This window comes from Branchiostoma lanceolatum, chromosome 14 (genome assembly GCF_035083965.1).
Source record: "Branchiostoma lanceolatum isolate klBraLanc5 chromosome 14, klBraLanc5.hap2, whole genome shotgun sequence".
In the NCBI taxonomy this organism is placed as follows: Eukaryota; Metazoa; Chordata; class Leptocardii; order Amphioxiformes; family Branchiostomatidae; genus Branchiostoma; species Branchiostoma lanceolatum.
The window spans coordinates 3,198,151-3,213,928 of record NC_089735.1 but is presented as its reverse complement, the minus strand read 5'-3'; the positions used below and the strand labels follow the sequence as shown (position 1 = coordinate 3,213,928).

Below are 15,778 nucleotides of genomic sequence, written 5' to 3'. Positions count from 1 at the left end.
GCGGATCAGTCCATATAAGGCAAGCTTAGCTAAGCCCCGCCCACCGTACCAGCTGATAAGCCCGACGTGTCCGACGTGACGATCACCACTGTCGCGTCTGCGGTCGGCAAGAGAGGAACAAAATCTGCTCTCCGCCACAAAACCCTTTTCTTGCAACATCACCCTCCCTCCTACGGTCCTCATGTGCAAGTGTGACGTCTCCATGGTCCCGAACGTACCGTCTCGGGACGAGTTCCCGGTCCGAGAAGAAGTCGCCACCGACGGTGGAGACGGGTTCTTCGCCGCGCTGCAGAAGCTGCTTACCAAGTTGGGAGACATTTTCGTCGCCCCGACCCACGAAACCAGCCCACCGCTTGCTTCTGTCTTCGAAAGAGACTACACGAAAGATGCAGACAGGAGAGAAAACTACCCTCAAGTCAGATATAAGAGCACTGACACCACAGAAGGTTGGTACGCCTTTTTCTTGACCATTTCTTAAATCGGCAAGAAGGTATTGCGCAAGATCTTTGTTCGTCTCAAGTTTCTTGGACAAGAAAAAGAACATGTTACAGCTTGCACCTAAACTTTTCTGTTATCCAAACTTGTAGTTTTGCTTAGAGTATGATAGACTTCTACGTTAACCCATGAGTTTTGCTCCGAAATGGGAGATTTTCTAGGAAAACCCTTGAAACAAAAGTGGTGTAATTTTACTTCACGGGGAGAATGAGGTTTTGAGCACCCCTGGGTGGACATGTCCATTGTTGGAGAGATTTAAATCAGAATCCCTGGTGTTGGCACCCGGGCTCTGTCAACAGTGATGATAAATTGTGTTATTTTATGACATTTACGGTATTGTATCTAATTCCTTTCCACTGCATAATCCATGCCTTTAGTGCGAAATGCTCACACTCTAAATTGTAATGGCAGTGACACTGATGTTTCTTTCTGGGGGCTAGTTAGGATTCAGCGAAAGACTAATTTTACAGAACATCTAGGAAAACTGACCAGAAATTAATCAGAACAATTTCTGGTCAGTTTTCCTAGATTTTGATGAGTTCCAGGCTTGTGATTCCTTGTATGATGCAATCTGGTATTTGTTCCCTTGGGCCTGGCTGGGTCCATAGACTGATAGAGAAAATTAGGGTCATGTGCTGTTGCTAGGGCATGGGTAAAATGTGTGAATTGTTAAACAAGAACAGTACTGACTACTCTGTTTCCTACAACTCTGGTAACTTTATTATTGGAGTAGCCCTTTCCTACCTGTAGGGCCATTTTCCTTATTCACACAAACACATGAGGCCATCAAATTGTATCAGTGCAAAGCAAGGTTAGCTCTAGGCTATGAAAAATGCATAAAAGATTTTTCAGAAAGCAGGAAAAAGCCCTGCAAGTCCGTATTTCCCACAGAAGTAGAGGATTTCCCCCATAGCTATATATGGCCATGCAGGTGAATTTAGTTGAAAGGGTCAAATTTCAGAAGAATGTCAGGATATCCTGCTAGTACATACCTGTACGCACAGGTAAAGTTTGTACCTGTACATACAGGTAAGTTTGTACTTTGTACCAGGTAAAGTCCAGCAACTCTTCAAAATAACCGAGGTCGCCTTGACCGGGCATTTATATATTTTTGAACTGACCAAGCAAAAACTGCATGCTGTAATAGGATGAAAAGTGAATTTTTCATACTATGCCTTAGTTACCCCTTCCTCAAAGGGGTTATGCCCTTTTTGGAAAGGTTTGGGTTTTCTTTGTGGTTTGTAAGCCAGGCCTTGAAGTTTCTATTGTTTCCTGCTACTATAATCTATATTCAGTATAAGCATAGTACTACTAGTATAACCTCAGGCTAGGTGACTCTTAGGGTAGGGCTGTGCGGTGAAGTGGGTAGTGGCATCCTTCCGATTTCCAACCGGTACCTCTAACCCCACACCTAGCTCTAACCCCACACCTTTACAGGAGCGTATGACTCATTTGCGATCACATGTTTCACATATAATTCATTGTCATGTGGTATCTAAACAAAATGTTTCTGTCGCTCTATATTATGATATTATGAGATGTATTTGCTAAAATTAAAAATGTACATCTAGTATTGGAAGATAATGAAGGTTGTGAGTTTGAGAGAAGGTTCCAGACTGCCCATAATTTGTTAATTGGTCGGGTGGAGCTCTTCACGTGAAGACAGGTGGAACAAGTGACCTTTGTCCTTCCTGCCAGGTAATGTTACCTGGAACAGGTGAGGATGTGGCCCACCACCAGTCTGGCATATAAGGGTTAGACACATGCAGGTGTAAACCAGGCTGTTAAACCGCAGATTATGAAGTTTTTTTGGAACACAGGCACTATGCATAGTAGTGAACGAGTCCTCATAATATTATCAGTGGATGTGAAGTTACAAGATGATTGTGTGAGGGAATATTTGATTGTGTAAGATATAAAAAGCCAGTCTTTGTATTAGTTTCTAGTTCAGCTCATGGTTTCGTCCTTACAAGCAGTGCATTTCATTGTTTAAGTCATTGTGACTATGTATCATTATCTCCTAGCCTAGAGGGCGCAGCAATTTTAGGCTGTTTAGGATTGCTGATTCAGCACATGTGCAGGTGTAGACGAACAATGGATACGACTGGAGAAATTGTTCTTTATGTTGACCTTATAACAAGATAACGTTACTGTAAACGCTATTGTCTGGAGCTAGATAAGATATGCACACATGTCTAATCGTGTTTAGAAATAAACCGTGCAAATGTAAAAGCCTGCAAACGACACTCTTTCACCTACAAGTATTTTCTGCCGATGTGTTCCTTTCTCTTCCCCCACAATTTCCAGTCTTTGGCAAACCAAACAATTTACTAGCTAAGATTCCAACTAAGATGATCAAATATTAGTACTAACCAGTGTACATGTTGTATTTCATTGAGTTACTCAATACCCATTTGATTGGAACCCAGGCCCGCTATTAAATCGAGGGCTCGGTATCCTGGCTAGTAACATCTATGCTTCCACCTACAAGAACAGTTTTTCCTTTGTCGTTGCCTCAGAATGTCCAGTCTTTGGTGGAAAACTAAACATTTTACTAGCTAAGATCGCCACTAAGACGATCCAATATTAGTACTTACCTGGCTAGGTAAACACCTTTTACCTGAGGACATCTATGTGAGACAGGTGTGGTGCGTTAGTTTAGCCTGCATTGTCCGCCAATCAGGGCTGCTTTACATGGTATACAGATGGTCAGCAAAGGCTTCAGTGCTAAAGCAAAAACAAACATTAGCAAAAGCTGATTCTGCAGGGTTTTGTATGTTGATTACTCTGATGTGAACCTAGCGTGTGTTGTTTGTATGGGAGAGATGTGTTTGAGTTGCACTCATGCGGCTGAGCCCTTTTATTGGCCCAGGATTCAATCAGGTCAATGACTGGAAAAGAGTCCAATGAGTCAATGACCCTAGGTAACCGAATTCGATGGCCTAGATGAGATATGATATGTTTGTATTCTTCAGGCCACACCAATTTAATTTCTTGGTTAACAGATTTTTTAAATAAAATTTTAGCACAAGGACATTAAAACAGAAGGCTGGGGTGAAAACTTGCCCCTGACCCTGTTCACTCCCTGAAATTGTGTGCACCAAAGTACAAACTTTCCTCTGAGATTCTGTTTTCAAGTTGATTTTCTAATCTAGCATTTTTTTTTAAATTCCGTTAACCAAGAAATTAAATTTGTGTGGCCTTAGGCTCTCAATTTGCTGGTAATGATAAAGTTGAAATAAAAAATTACAGGGCTTGCAAATTTTGAGAAACATTTGTATTTCAATTATTTGTTTTATTGTTTCGTAGTTGCAATAGGCCTCTTCGTTCGGTGTGTTGGCTTAAAATTTGTAAAGGGACATCAAATTCTCTTTTATCCATATTTATAATCTATTTATTAGTGGAGTAAAAATGCAGGCCAATGCGAAGCATATCACTGTACTTAGATATTCAACTGCCCAATAAGGTTACTCCCTTATTTACTATAACCTTCTTGAACTACCCTAAGTACAATACAGTTTTGCAACATAGCTAACCGCACATGATAGAGTATCCACCACAAAAGGTAGAGGTGTTAAAATTACTGCACAGTACATATATCACTATTAACTCTGCATGTAGTAACTACCCAAGAACTTGAAGAAGATGGATGGTTTATACAACACCATTGTCATAATCTCCAAGCAGATCTATAGGTTGGGAAGACCGTATCAAACTGGCAGAAGAAGTATGTTTTGCAACCCAAGATTGCTATACAAGCTCCTTCTTCCAGTTGGATATGGTCTTTGCAATCCATTGGGCCTGGTTGGAGGCTACCATTGTCATACAGATGCTGCTGTTGCTGGGGGCTTGTCCTATTTTTTCTGCCTTATTAGATCATACCACTTTTAGAGGGGTGGTGGTAGAAAGCTATCAGAACGGTGCATCGTTATAAACTTGTATCATAGACTAGATATTTACATACGTTACAAATAGTGAATGCTAAGCAATAATTTATGAACCCTAATGCCCTGTTATAGTAGTTAGAAGCATGAAATAGTTACAAAATTTATCCACTCCCACAAAATGAAGTAATGTTGGTATCTCCCAGTTTGCACTGTGGGGCACTCACTGCTAGCTCAGCAGATCTTGTTACCAGGGTGCCACATTCCCCCACTGGGAGCCTCTCTGGGGATCATGTGACAATACAACCCAGCTGGCCCCATACAACAATGTAATCTCCAAGCAGATCTACACCAGTGTAAAAATCGTATAACTATAAGTTAGCCAGAGAAGGTCCTTCCCTGGCTAGCTTATGCAATTTTTGCACCGGTGTAGATCTGCTTGGAGATTAACAACAATGGGCATTTAAAACTGGAAATCTATTCTCCAAGCAGAGGTTAGACTCTGAGGTTAGGTTTTTGACATATTTCTGTGGAGGATTCTATTTTGGTGACATCAAAAACAAGCCAGAGCCTCTGCTTGGAGATCGAGTGCTTGTAAGCAACCAAAGCAAAAACTCAACACACCTAACAAATACTTGGGAAGGAGCACAAGTCATGATAGATGCATTCCTATGTCTTTCTATTGCTTTGAATGAATGAATTCACTTTGTTGCAAAAGCCAACCAACTGGTTTTGACCAACAAAATGTTGGGCGAATGTTGGGCAACCCTGGTATGCAACTACATGTTCCATGCTGAACCAATAGATGAATTCATAACTGAATATTAATGTTGTATTCTCCCACCATATTTTCCAGACTTGTCCCTCCTGCACCTAGACGACACGATGGATCACTTTGCCTGTGAGCGGCTTTCCAACAAGCTGCAAGACGCCCTGCGGAGGGCGCGGCAAAGATACCTGCAGTGCAACCTGGTCGTCCCCGACAACCTCACGCAGAAGATCGCCAGGGACGTGATGCGCATGTCAGACAACGAGCCTTGTGGGCTGCGGGGGTGCCTCATCCACACCGTGTACGAAGACTCCGATGTGTGCAAACAGGTCGGGAGGGTGAACTATGACCCGGACACGGTGAACACGTTCGAGCTCACGCTGACCCTGAGGAGAGACCGAGCTGCGTGGCTGAACACGCTACGGGCGCTCCTGCCGTTCTCGGGGTGCTCAGGACAGAAAACAGTCACGCTCAGCTCGGGGTACAGACTGGTCAAGAAGAAGTTGTATCGTCTCGGCGACAAGAGAAGCGAAGTCATCGAGTACCCTCGGTAACACTTGGGGACTGACGCTGCTTGGACAATCTGAAAGACTGTGATTGGACAATGCGAAAGAAAGACTGTGATTGGGCGCAATGGGGCCAATTTGGATTGGTCAGGACATGCTGATGTTAGATAAGGAGGAAGTTCTGAATGGCAGCTGGAAGAAGGCAATGATTAGACAAAACACTGTCAGGTCGAGATGTACCCCTTTGAAAGGGCAAACCTCTTTGATGACTAGCTGTAACTGAGCATCAATAATTTGAAGCTTGCAGTATTTGCTGGTGCTCAGGTCCAAGAAAGGACAAATAGACAAAGCAGCTAAGTGTGCAAACTGCCAAAATAGTGTTAAATACTTGTGTGATAACTTGAAGGAGTTGTCAGTGAAAATTGTTCAGGTAAAACTTGTTACAAGGCAATATGTTGCCCAAACTGCCAAGTGACAAATACTAGCAATTTCACATGTTGGCAGTTCTCAATGGAAGGCTAAGCTCTGAGGGCAGTTAAGCTTCCAGTTATGATATACAGACTGTCTGTGAATTTTTTTTTTACATACCTTTGTTTAAATTTGTTTTGTTACCTTTTATGTTATCAAGTGGGTTGTTGAACACTTTACATTATGTATGAAGCTGGCACTTCGAGCAAAAGGAACTGACAAGCGAACAAGTTGTAATGGTACATTCTGCGCCAGATTGGATGTTAGATTTGTTCGCAGCAGTTGCATTGCTCTTCATGTTCATACAACTCACCGTTTAAGTTTGTGTGAAGAAGCTCAGGATGGATGTCGACTTAAGATGTTTATAGGTGCTGGGTTGGGTGAAAACTTGGCTGGCTCCAAGTACCTTCACTGCACCTCGGGTGATGTGATCCTCGTGTCTTTGTACAGATGCCTGACTTAGACATGGAACACATGAAGGACTCACCCAGAGTTTATATAGCATATTTTGGTTACTAGATATTATAATGTAGATGCTTAAGCAAATAAATGATTACGAGTACAGTTCAGTTACAAGTATATATGCTGCTCAAAGTTTTTGTAATCTTAAGTTTGCTCACTGCCTTAGACATAGGCTTGATATATATTATATATATTCCAAGCCTTATTCAAGTTATTGTGAGCTTGTTATATGAATATGTTGTTATGAAGCTCAGGTTTTGCTAGCAATAACATGAGGGGGTGAATATAACGTCCTTGGTAATACCAAGTATGCAAAGGGAGTCCATTATGAGTTGAAACTCGCTCGTGAGGGGCAAGAGATTCTTAACTGACTTTTCCGAATAAAGACCATTAAACGGAATTTTGTTGTCTTGTTTGGAAAGGGTAACGGTAGATTTAGGACACATGAACAATGCTTGAGATGAAGCTTTTTCAAAAGCTCGGGGTTCGATGGTAACGTAAGTTACTTCTGCAAACTCACTAGCATCCGTTATACACTAGACTCACCAGGCCTTCCTAAGAGGTTATGGATAGTAGAAGAATGGGGCAAAACTAGGGAAGTAATTGGGCAGGAGTCAAGTCTTCAGCTGTAAATGTAACCCTATGGCTATGGCGGCTGAACTGGCCAGGCAAATTTATTCTCTCCAGTGTACAAACTTTGAGCTTTATTGACTAGCCCCCTGCTGTACAGGTTTCACAAAGTTGTGTGGCCCAAGGGCTATTGAAATGGAGATGAATGCCACCCTATGCACCATCTTTTAACGTAGCTTTTAATCATTATGAATTATGGTTTCAATTTTATTTCACATTCTAAGTTGTCTTCCACATAACATATGTCTAAACTCCTAAGAACATAAACGACAAATAAATCCCCAGTATTTTTATATCAGTCTTTATTGACAAAATTGTACACACGGATTTACAAATACATTACCTTCGACCAACCAATACACAGATTAGTCTAGTAAGGGATATAAACCAACCTACATGGTAAATACCACTGTACTGGCACAGTCCTACTTATATCTGAAGAAAACAAACAAAACGTCAGAAAAAATATCCTGTAAACAGGCCCATTATTAAACAGTTACAGATCTCCATATAGTCTTGGGCCCATTTTTCTTCAGAACCTTCAATCCATTAAACAAATCTAGTGAAGTGTAGGAAGTAAAAGTGAATAACAACATGAAATGTGTTTGTGTGTGAGGATGAGAAAATATACACTATGTCATAAATTCATTTGATGCAAAGAATTCGTAACAAAGTTTAACAATGTCTTCAATCAATCTATTTAGAAATTGATCTGCTACATTTACATTTATCAATTTAATAACAATCAGTTAATTGTTGTGAAAGTCCAGAAAATCTAAAGGTCTGTATTGAGAACTCTATACAGGCGGTTCACAGATGACATGTTGAATATATCTAGTCCTTAAATGAAGAAATCTTAGCAAAAATTACTTGTATATCAGCAAGCATTTGAAATAACTCAGAACATATAATTTGTCATACATTTTGTTAAGTACAAAACCCCAGTAAGCGTACTGATGTCTTCTCTATTGACAGGTAACAACATTTCTGTAGTGTAAAAAAGGCACCTACTTTATAGTTGTATATAATTCAACAATAATCATTGAGATACATAATTGTAGAATATGGTCACAATAATCTCACAATATAACATATCTCCATGCCAATTTTGATTACCGGTACTTTCTGATAGTCTTAATTTCAAAAAGTGTTTTCATTTAGATCCCTAACATGTTAATAAACTATTGTGGTGTGAACGTCATCATATTGCAAACACCTTTCCTCTTTTTATTATTTCAAAGAAAGTGAAGAAAAGGAAAAGCAGAATGAGATTTGAGAACAAGAAATGTACAAATTCCTTTCTACTATTGACTTTTCCTGAGTAGTCAGATTTTTAGTAGCATTTTCTATGAGTTCTATCCCAGGACGACAGCTGAAAATGTGAATATTTTGGTTACTGACACTTCCAAATCTTTAGGCCTATGAGATTTTTGGCAATGGCTCAGGAGTGGGGCCTGTTTTATCAGCCTTTCAACTGTTTCATATGCACCTCATAACTGTGTCTTTAAACAAATATAGCTTTCACAAAAAAAGAAAGTGCTCTGGCCAAATGTGGGGACATCACATACACAGGCAGTTGCATGTTCCACTATCACTCATCGTTGGAATGTTGAGTTGATAATATGTACTATCAAGTATCAACCAACCAGAATCTGTGAATGAGTTATAGCTTTACCCTGCTTTTTTCCACACTTTCATTTACAACAATGCCTTTTTTCGGAAAAGTGCATCGCTGAACAGCCTTACCAATCATACAGAACAATCTGCCCAGCAATCATACAAATATATCTTCTCACAAAGTCAACTTTTATCGGGGAAACATCACCAAGCTGGCTGGAGTCATAAGTATCATTCATATAATCAAAGGCAAATTGCTTTGATCTACAAGCACAAATAAGTGTGGTTGTATCAAAGCTAGGGGGCTAGGGTTCGAATCCAATAAGTCACACAATGAAATACAACATGCATACTGGTTATCATAACTGAAGTTGGTATCACATATACATATTCGTTTATGCCTCTCTGTGATTTTGACACGTTAGAAAAAAATTCTCTCAATCATATATATCAGAGATACTAGAACATGTCTGCTATTATAACACAATTTAATGACGTAGCTAATGTACAAATTGTCTATATTGTAGCCACTCATTATCATTTTTTTGGCGATGCCTCAGTGGCAGAGCCTGTCTTAGTATTTTTGTCTACCAATCCAAAGTATATGGGTTAACAGTTACCATGGCATAATGACACCCAAAAATAAAAGAACGCCAGCCAGGAAATGTTTCCCCACACAGAGACTGACTAACAAGGCCTCGGAAAAAAATGCTGTGTTTATGACCTTACCTTACAGACCTCAGCAAAAACCTGACAACTGTAGCCTTTTTTTTTGTCAATTGCTGGCAAGTTACATAAAACTTCCTGACATCGGAGTGATGAAATTCATAACAGACTTTGCTATATATCGCACTGTTAACAGATTAAATTAAAGCTTTGAACAGTTCATGTAAGAATCACCCTCATTAAATCAGGACCCCTATCGCTCCACGTTGGCTCTCGCGAAGAGGCCCTGATCTTCAGCGCCGGTAGACATGGTTCTGGCGACGTCACTACCAAAACAGCTTCAGCCAATCAGAGGGTTTACTAAACCGCATCTGAAGCAAAAGCGCAAAGGACGCTGGGAAGCTATCAACCAATCAGGTTATGTCTCACATCGTTACTTTAGGTTCAGAACAAATTAACCGTCAAATAAGGATAGCTCATCAATTATTCATGAGCAACTGTCAGTAACGGCGCCAGAACCATGTCTACCGGCACAGAAGATCAGGGCCCCTACGCGAGCGAGCTAACGTGGAGCGATAGGGGTCCTGATTTAATGAGGGTGGTTAGAAATAGAATGTGCAGTAGATATTGTACTTCTTTCTTCAGTTTATCAATATACTTGTCCTTGTACAGTGTTTATCTGTATAAATACAATATGATGTTAAAAATACCAGTGTCATGATTTTATCTTTACATTGTCCAATTGTATTTGTTGAATCACTTTGGCTGAAAGACAAAAAAGTGAATCCCTACCCTCAGGCCCTAATTTTTGCAAGACCGTAATCAGAAACACAACATTTTTCCCCAGGCCCTAGCTCTTCAGTCTTTTCCACCCCCTCAATGGACTTTTCTTCAAATGTTATCAAGAAAAAACAAAGTCAGAAAAAAGAAACTTGTGTGCCTAGAGTGAAAATGTGTTCGGTGAAGTTACTCTACATTTGGGTGGAATGTGTCATCCGAGCTACAAAATCAACAACGATGATCTATAACTTTTTTTTCTCTATACACTGTCACAAAGTCATCGTCACCATTAGGGCCAGGAGTCAAAAATGGTCCCATATTTCTTTGTTGTATATCGGAGTAGTTTAGACATAGCTACAGACCTCTCGTCAGAAGAGCATTATTATATGTATATAAAGATATGTACAGGTACAGATGGCTAGCACTCCTCCAGCACATCGATGATGTGAGCAATCTTCATGTCACCTTTGTTTCCCACAGCATTCTGGAAAGGTGAAAATAAAAGGAGACAACATAAGTCGTGTTTCCAACATATATGCATATGTCATACTTTATCTTATTCTATCTTTATTCTATTAAGATTTACCACATTTGTTGAAGGATTGACATAACAGGTGAACTATCACCTTTTCAAGATGTCAACCCGGACCAGATTGTAAGGTTTGGACCATCGCACACCGGGGAATGCCCCTACTCTTTTTCGAAAGGTGTGGTGGGTTCTTTTACGTGCGCAGGGTGTGGCACATTTGAAGCCTGCCAACACGTCAGCCAAGCTGAATTTCTTCTGCGGTATAACCCCGACGGTGCACATGGTACGTAAGCACGTCGACTACCTACCTACCTACCTAACTACGCACAGTCATCTATAACTGGTCTGTGCCCTGAAAGCACTCTTACCGTCAGACTGATGAAGGACAGGAACTTTTTCAGCATGGTGACCATCCTGCTGAAGTCTCCATTGGGAAGATGCTGCCTGACTGACTCTACATTACCCTGTGGGAGGGGGGCAACACAACACTATTCAAACACAGGAGAGATACATGTAGATGACATTACATCATACTGATTTGATTATAAGGATGACATGCTCCCTGGGCACTTAAAAACTGATGGGAGTGTGCAAAGAAAAAAAGTTGGGTAAAAATTTGCCCAAGTGTAAGACTAAAGGTCGGGAAGGTTCCACATATGACTGAACACACAAAACATTTGAGGTGAGCTACATTTGCTTGAGTTGAAGTAAAGTATCATATCAAATAACCTTTTTATCCAGTCATTTAAGAATATGTTGAAATTCTTCACAGAAACTAACGGAAAAATCTGAATGTCTGCAGGAAGTACTAACCTCGCTCTCCTGTACGAAACAGCCCAGCAGCAGTGCTACATACGACGACACGATGCTGTCCTCCATGTGCTTCCCTGCCTTGTGAAGTGCTGTAGTGGGGAACGGAGGAGGAAATTATGCTATAAAATTGATGTCATTTTTTTACTGCCAGGTTCTCCTCTGATTCACACCACTATACTGTACAACTACCAGCCTCTAAGTCATTCTACAGTAACAGCTTTTTTCCACGAACTGCAAAACTCTGGAATTCCCTCCCAGCCCACTGCTTTCCCACCGAATACAACCTACAAACCTTCAAAACAAACACACACCGCTGTCTCTCACCTATGCCACATTAGTTCAAGTAGTTTAATGCCGAGAAGTGGCCTCTTACGGCCTTGCATTGGGCGAGATCGTTAAAAAAAGTTTTAAAAGAATACTAAAAAAAAAAAAAAATTTTAATCTTTTTTTTCTTTTCTTTGAGATTTACCACATTTGTGGAAGGATTGACATAACAGGTGACTATCACCTTTTCAAGATGCAAACCTGGACCAGACTGTAAGGTTTGATCCATTCACACCAGGAATGACCCCTACTCTTTTCAATAAGTGTGGTGGGTTCTTTTATGTGCTCGAGGTGTGGCTTTTCTATCCTCTATATTTCCAGTTGAAAACACATTCATTCTCAGAAGCATGACAGATATGCCGTTTTACCAGAAGCATACAGTTGTGACGACCTGTTTTTTTTTAGGTAACCCTAGAATTAGAGATAGAGACAAGAACAAATAATTCCTCAACAATAGAGAACTGGACAACATTATAAACATCATTGGTGAGGCCTGGGAAAAATGTTTCCAGTTAAGCTGACTGACCTAAGCCAAAACCTGCCAGCCCTAGCCTTTTTTTTGTAGTCAACCAATTGGAAGGGACATCTAATTTTCCCTACCTACCAACCCTATTGTTTTCATTACTTTTCTTTGGCCTGACACGACATGACACATCTTTCGGCAGGGGTCCCGAGTTTGAGGAGGTGCCTGGAGCACATTAAAGGGGAAGGGATAGCAACCCCTCCCTGTAAAAATATACAGTACCTTGCTACTCAAACAGCAAGGAATTGTACCTGAATTGAAACTAGATAGAGCCCCCGGGAAAGTCAGCTTTCTGGATCGTGTTTTTCCCCGGGGCCTCCACAGAATGAGTGAGGAGATAATCTCCTCACTTGTCCGAAGGCAGTGACCAGCAAACTGGACCCTTCTCTGTCTGAGTCTGTGTGACACCCGTGGTAGAGAACCGGGCTCTCTCTCTCTCTCTAACCTCCATCTGGGGGCCTACCACTAATACTTGTATTGGGGAGGGTCACTACATGCACACTGCAACAGACAAGACATGTCACCTTTAGAGAGCACATCCTTCTCATCCTCCTGTGAGCTGGGTTCCTCCTCCTTCTTCTCCTCCTCCTCCTTGCTGTCTCCGCTCACCCACTCCAGTCCATCTCCCGTGACTCGCCACTCACCGCTCTGCTCCGCCTGCTCCGTTGTGCCCTCCGCTTCACGGGCGGCCGCCTCTCTGTCCAGGAACAGCTAGGGATCAACAAAAACAAGTCAACAATTATATGGCCTCCGTCGGTCAGTATTGACCATGGTAAAATCCTAATTCACAACAGCCCTACAGCATCGACTATGGCTGAACAGCCCTATACGAGAATGGCAGTCTCTGCCACAAAAATCACATCTGTACATCTGGACTCAGTTCTGTTGCAAAGCTCTTTTCTGCGGATCCGCTTTTCTTCTGCGCTGTGCATCAGTCTGGCTTCTCCTGATTTGAGCTGTCTGGACAGTGTCAACAAACGCCACAAACAAATCAACAGAAAATAGCCTCCCACCCCGCCGCCTCTCTGTCCAGGAACAGCTAGGGATCAACAAAAACAAGTCAACAAACGCCACAAACAAATCAACAGAAAATAGCTTCTCACGCCACTGCCTCTCTGTCCAGGAACAACTGGGGACAAGGCAACCAACAAAAACATATTATAGCAGGAGTATCCAGTATTTTATCCAGTCCTACTCTACGCTTCACGGGCGGCCGCCTCCCTCTCCAGGAACAGCTAGGGATCAACAAAAACAAGTCAACAATTATATGGCCTCCGTCGGTCAGTATTGACCATGGTAAAATCCTAATTCACAACAGCCCTACAGCATCGACTATGGCTGAACAGCCCTATACGAGAATGGCAGTCTCTGCCACAAAAATCACATCTGTACATCTGGACTCAGTTCTGTTGCAAAGCTCTTTTCTGCGGATCCGCTTTTCTTCTGCGCTGTGCATCAGTCTGGCTTCTCCTGATTTGAGCTGTCTGGACAGTGTCAACAAACGCCACAAACAAATCAACAGAAAATAGCCTCCCACCCCGCCGCCTCTCTGTCCAGGAACAGCTAGGGATCAACAAAAACAAGTCAACAAACGCCACAAACAAATCAACAGAAAATAGCTTCTCACGCCACTGCCTCTCTGTCCAGGAACAACTGGGGACAAGGCAACCAACAAAAACATATTATAGCAGGAGTATCCAGTATTTCATCCAGTCCTACTCTACGCTTCACGGGCGGCCGCCTCCCTCTCCAGGAACAGCTAGGGATCAACAAAAACAAGTCAACAAACATATCATAGCAGGAGTATTCAGTATTTTATCCAGTCCTACTCTACGCTTCACGGGCGGCCTCCTCTCTGTCCAGGAACAGCTAGGGATCAACAAAAAACAAGTCAACAAACGCCACAAACAAATCAACAGAAAATAGTTTCTCACGCCACTGCCTCTCTGTCCAGGAAGAACTGGGGACGACGCGAACAACAAAAACATGTCAACAAACATATCATAGCAGGAGTATCCAGTATTTTATCCAGTCCTACTCTACGCTTCACGTGCGGCCGCCTCTCTGTCCAGGAACAGCTAGGGATCAACAATAACAAGTCAACAGACGCCACAAACAGATCAACAGAAAATAGCTTCTCAGCCACTGCCTCTCTGTCCAGGAACAACTGGGATTTACTAGTCCTAGCTTTTGCACTTTGGTATTTATTGAAAATGAGATAATTCATTACACTGGGTCAGCCAAGGCAGCTCTCACTCGTTGCGGAAGACCCACCAAACTATGACCTACAATTAGTGGTGTGGATCTAAACCCGAGTTTAGGTTTAGGTTCGGACTCGAGTCCAGAGGTTTAGGTTCAGGTCCGGACTTGAAAGTCCGGACCTGAACAATAATTTTGGAATATTTTTTTCGTGTTACATGTAAAATTGCATATTGGCAGATATTTTACATGTAATTTGAAACTAAATATACGGAATTATATACAGTCAGTAATTAACACAAAAGTTCAGTTATAAACACAAAAACAGCAATGTTTTCATATTTTTCTAGTGCAAATTTCATGATTTAAGGAAGGTTTAAGATGGTTTAAAACAAAAAGGAGTGTTTGAGTGAGAGAATTTTTTTTCAAGTCCGGACTTGTTTCCAGACGTTTAGGTTTTTTTGGACTTGAACCTAAACGTTTTACAAGTCCGGAACCGGTCCGGCCGGACCGATCCGCACCACTACCTACAATAAATACTGTAATCCTTGTTTCTTTCACTGTAACTTTATGTTCACTGTTTTCACGGTCACCTCTGTACCATGAACTTATCATCACCATGGGAAATCTGCTGTAATTATTTATGATTCCTTCACACATCCCGTCTGTAAATCACTTTCCACCACCGTGAAGTTAGAGTTCAGTGAAAATGTACATTTTCCTTACACCGTGAAATTTTGCTACCGTGAATATAAAGTGAATTACAGAGTAAGCTTTTAGACTAAAATGTCACCGACCTTTATCAAAGCCTCCACTGCAGTGGTCTCCACGGCGCGGCGTTCCGGACTGGTTCCCACGGAATCGTACGCAAACGGAGCCCGCGTTTCCGTAAGCAGACGGCGGTTCTTGGCGCTGTGTTCTAGCAGATTGATGAGTAGCCCCAAACCCTGAGGATTGAAAATAAAAGCATTTTTTTCTGAAACTGGTCCATAGAAATATCTTGGGGGCGTCCCTAATCAAAGCTAGGTACTCATTTTCACCTGAGTGAAGTGAGGAAAGTCGTGTTAAGTGCCTTTCCCAAGGGCACAGCATCGGGGGGACAAATCAGGGGAC

General features: G+C 41.7%; 2 protein-coding genes across 3 annotated transcripts in view; one reads left to right on the top strand and one right to left on the bottom strand.

Moving 5' to 3' along the window:
* Nucleotides 1-64: 64 nt before the first annotated feature.
* LOC136448456 (DNA damage-inducible transcript 4-like protein) lies at nt 65-6,984 on the top strand. The gene is made up of 2 exons (XM_066448021.1): nt 65-446; nt 5,236-6,984. The coding sequence occupies exons 1-2, from the start codon at nt 182-184 to the stop codon at nt 5,700-5,702; spliced, it is 732 nt and encodes a 243-aa protein (XP_066304118.1). The 5' UTR covers nt 65-181; the 3' UTR covers nt 5,703-6,984.
* A 515-nt stretch (nt 6,985-7,499) lies between these two features.
* Nucleotides 7,500-15,778, bottom strand: part of LOC136448455 (wings apart-like protein homolog) — a 29,126-nt gene continuing 20,847 nt past the window's right edge. For both annotated transcript variants that reach the window (XM_066448019.1, XM_066448020.1), the window contains 5 exons: nt 15,463-15,612; nt 12,991-13,177; nt 11,620-11,708; nt 11,175-11,270; nt 7,500-10,761 (listed from right to left, as the gene is read on the bottom strand). In XM_066448019.1, the coding sequence (XP_066304116.1) occupies nt 10,696-10,761; nt 11,175-11,270; nt 11,620-11,708; nt 12,991-13,177; nt 15,463-15,612 (588 nt within the window). In that variant the 3' untranslated portion in view covers nt 7,500-10,695. The remainder of the gene's footprint in view (nt 10,762-11,174; nt 11,271-11,619; nt 11,709-12,990; nt 13,178-15,462; nt 15,613-15,778) is intronic.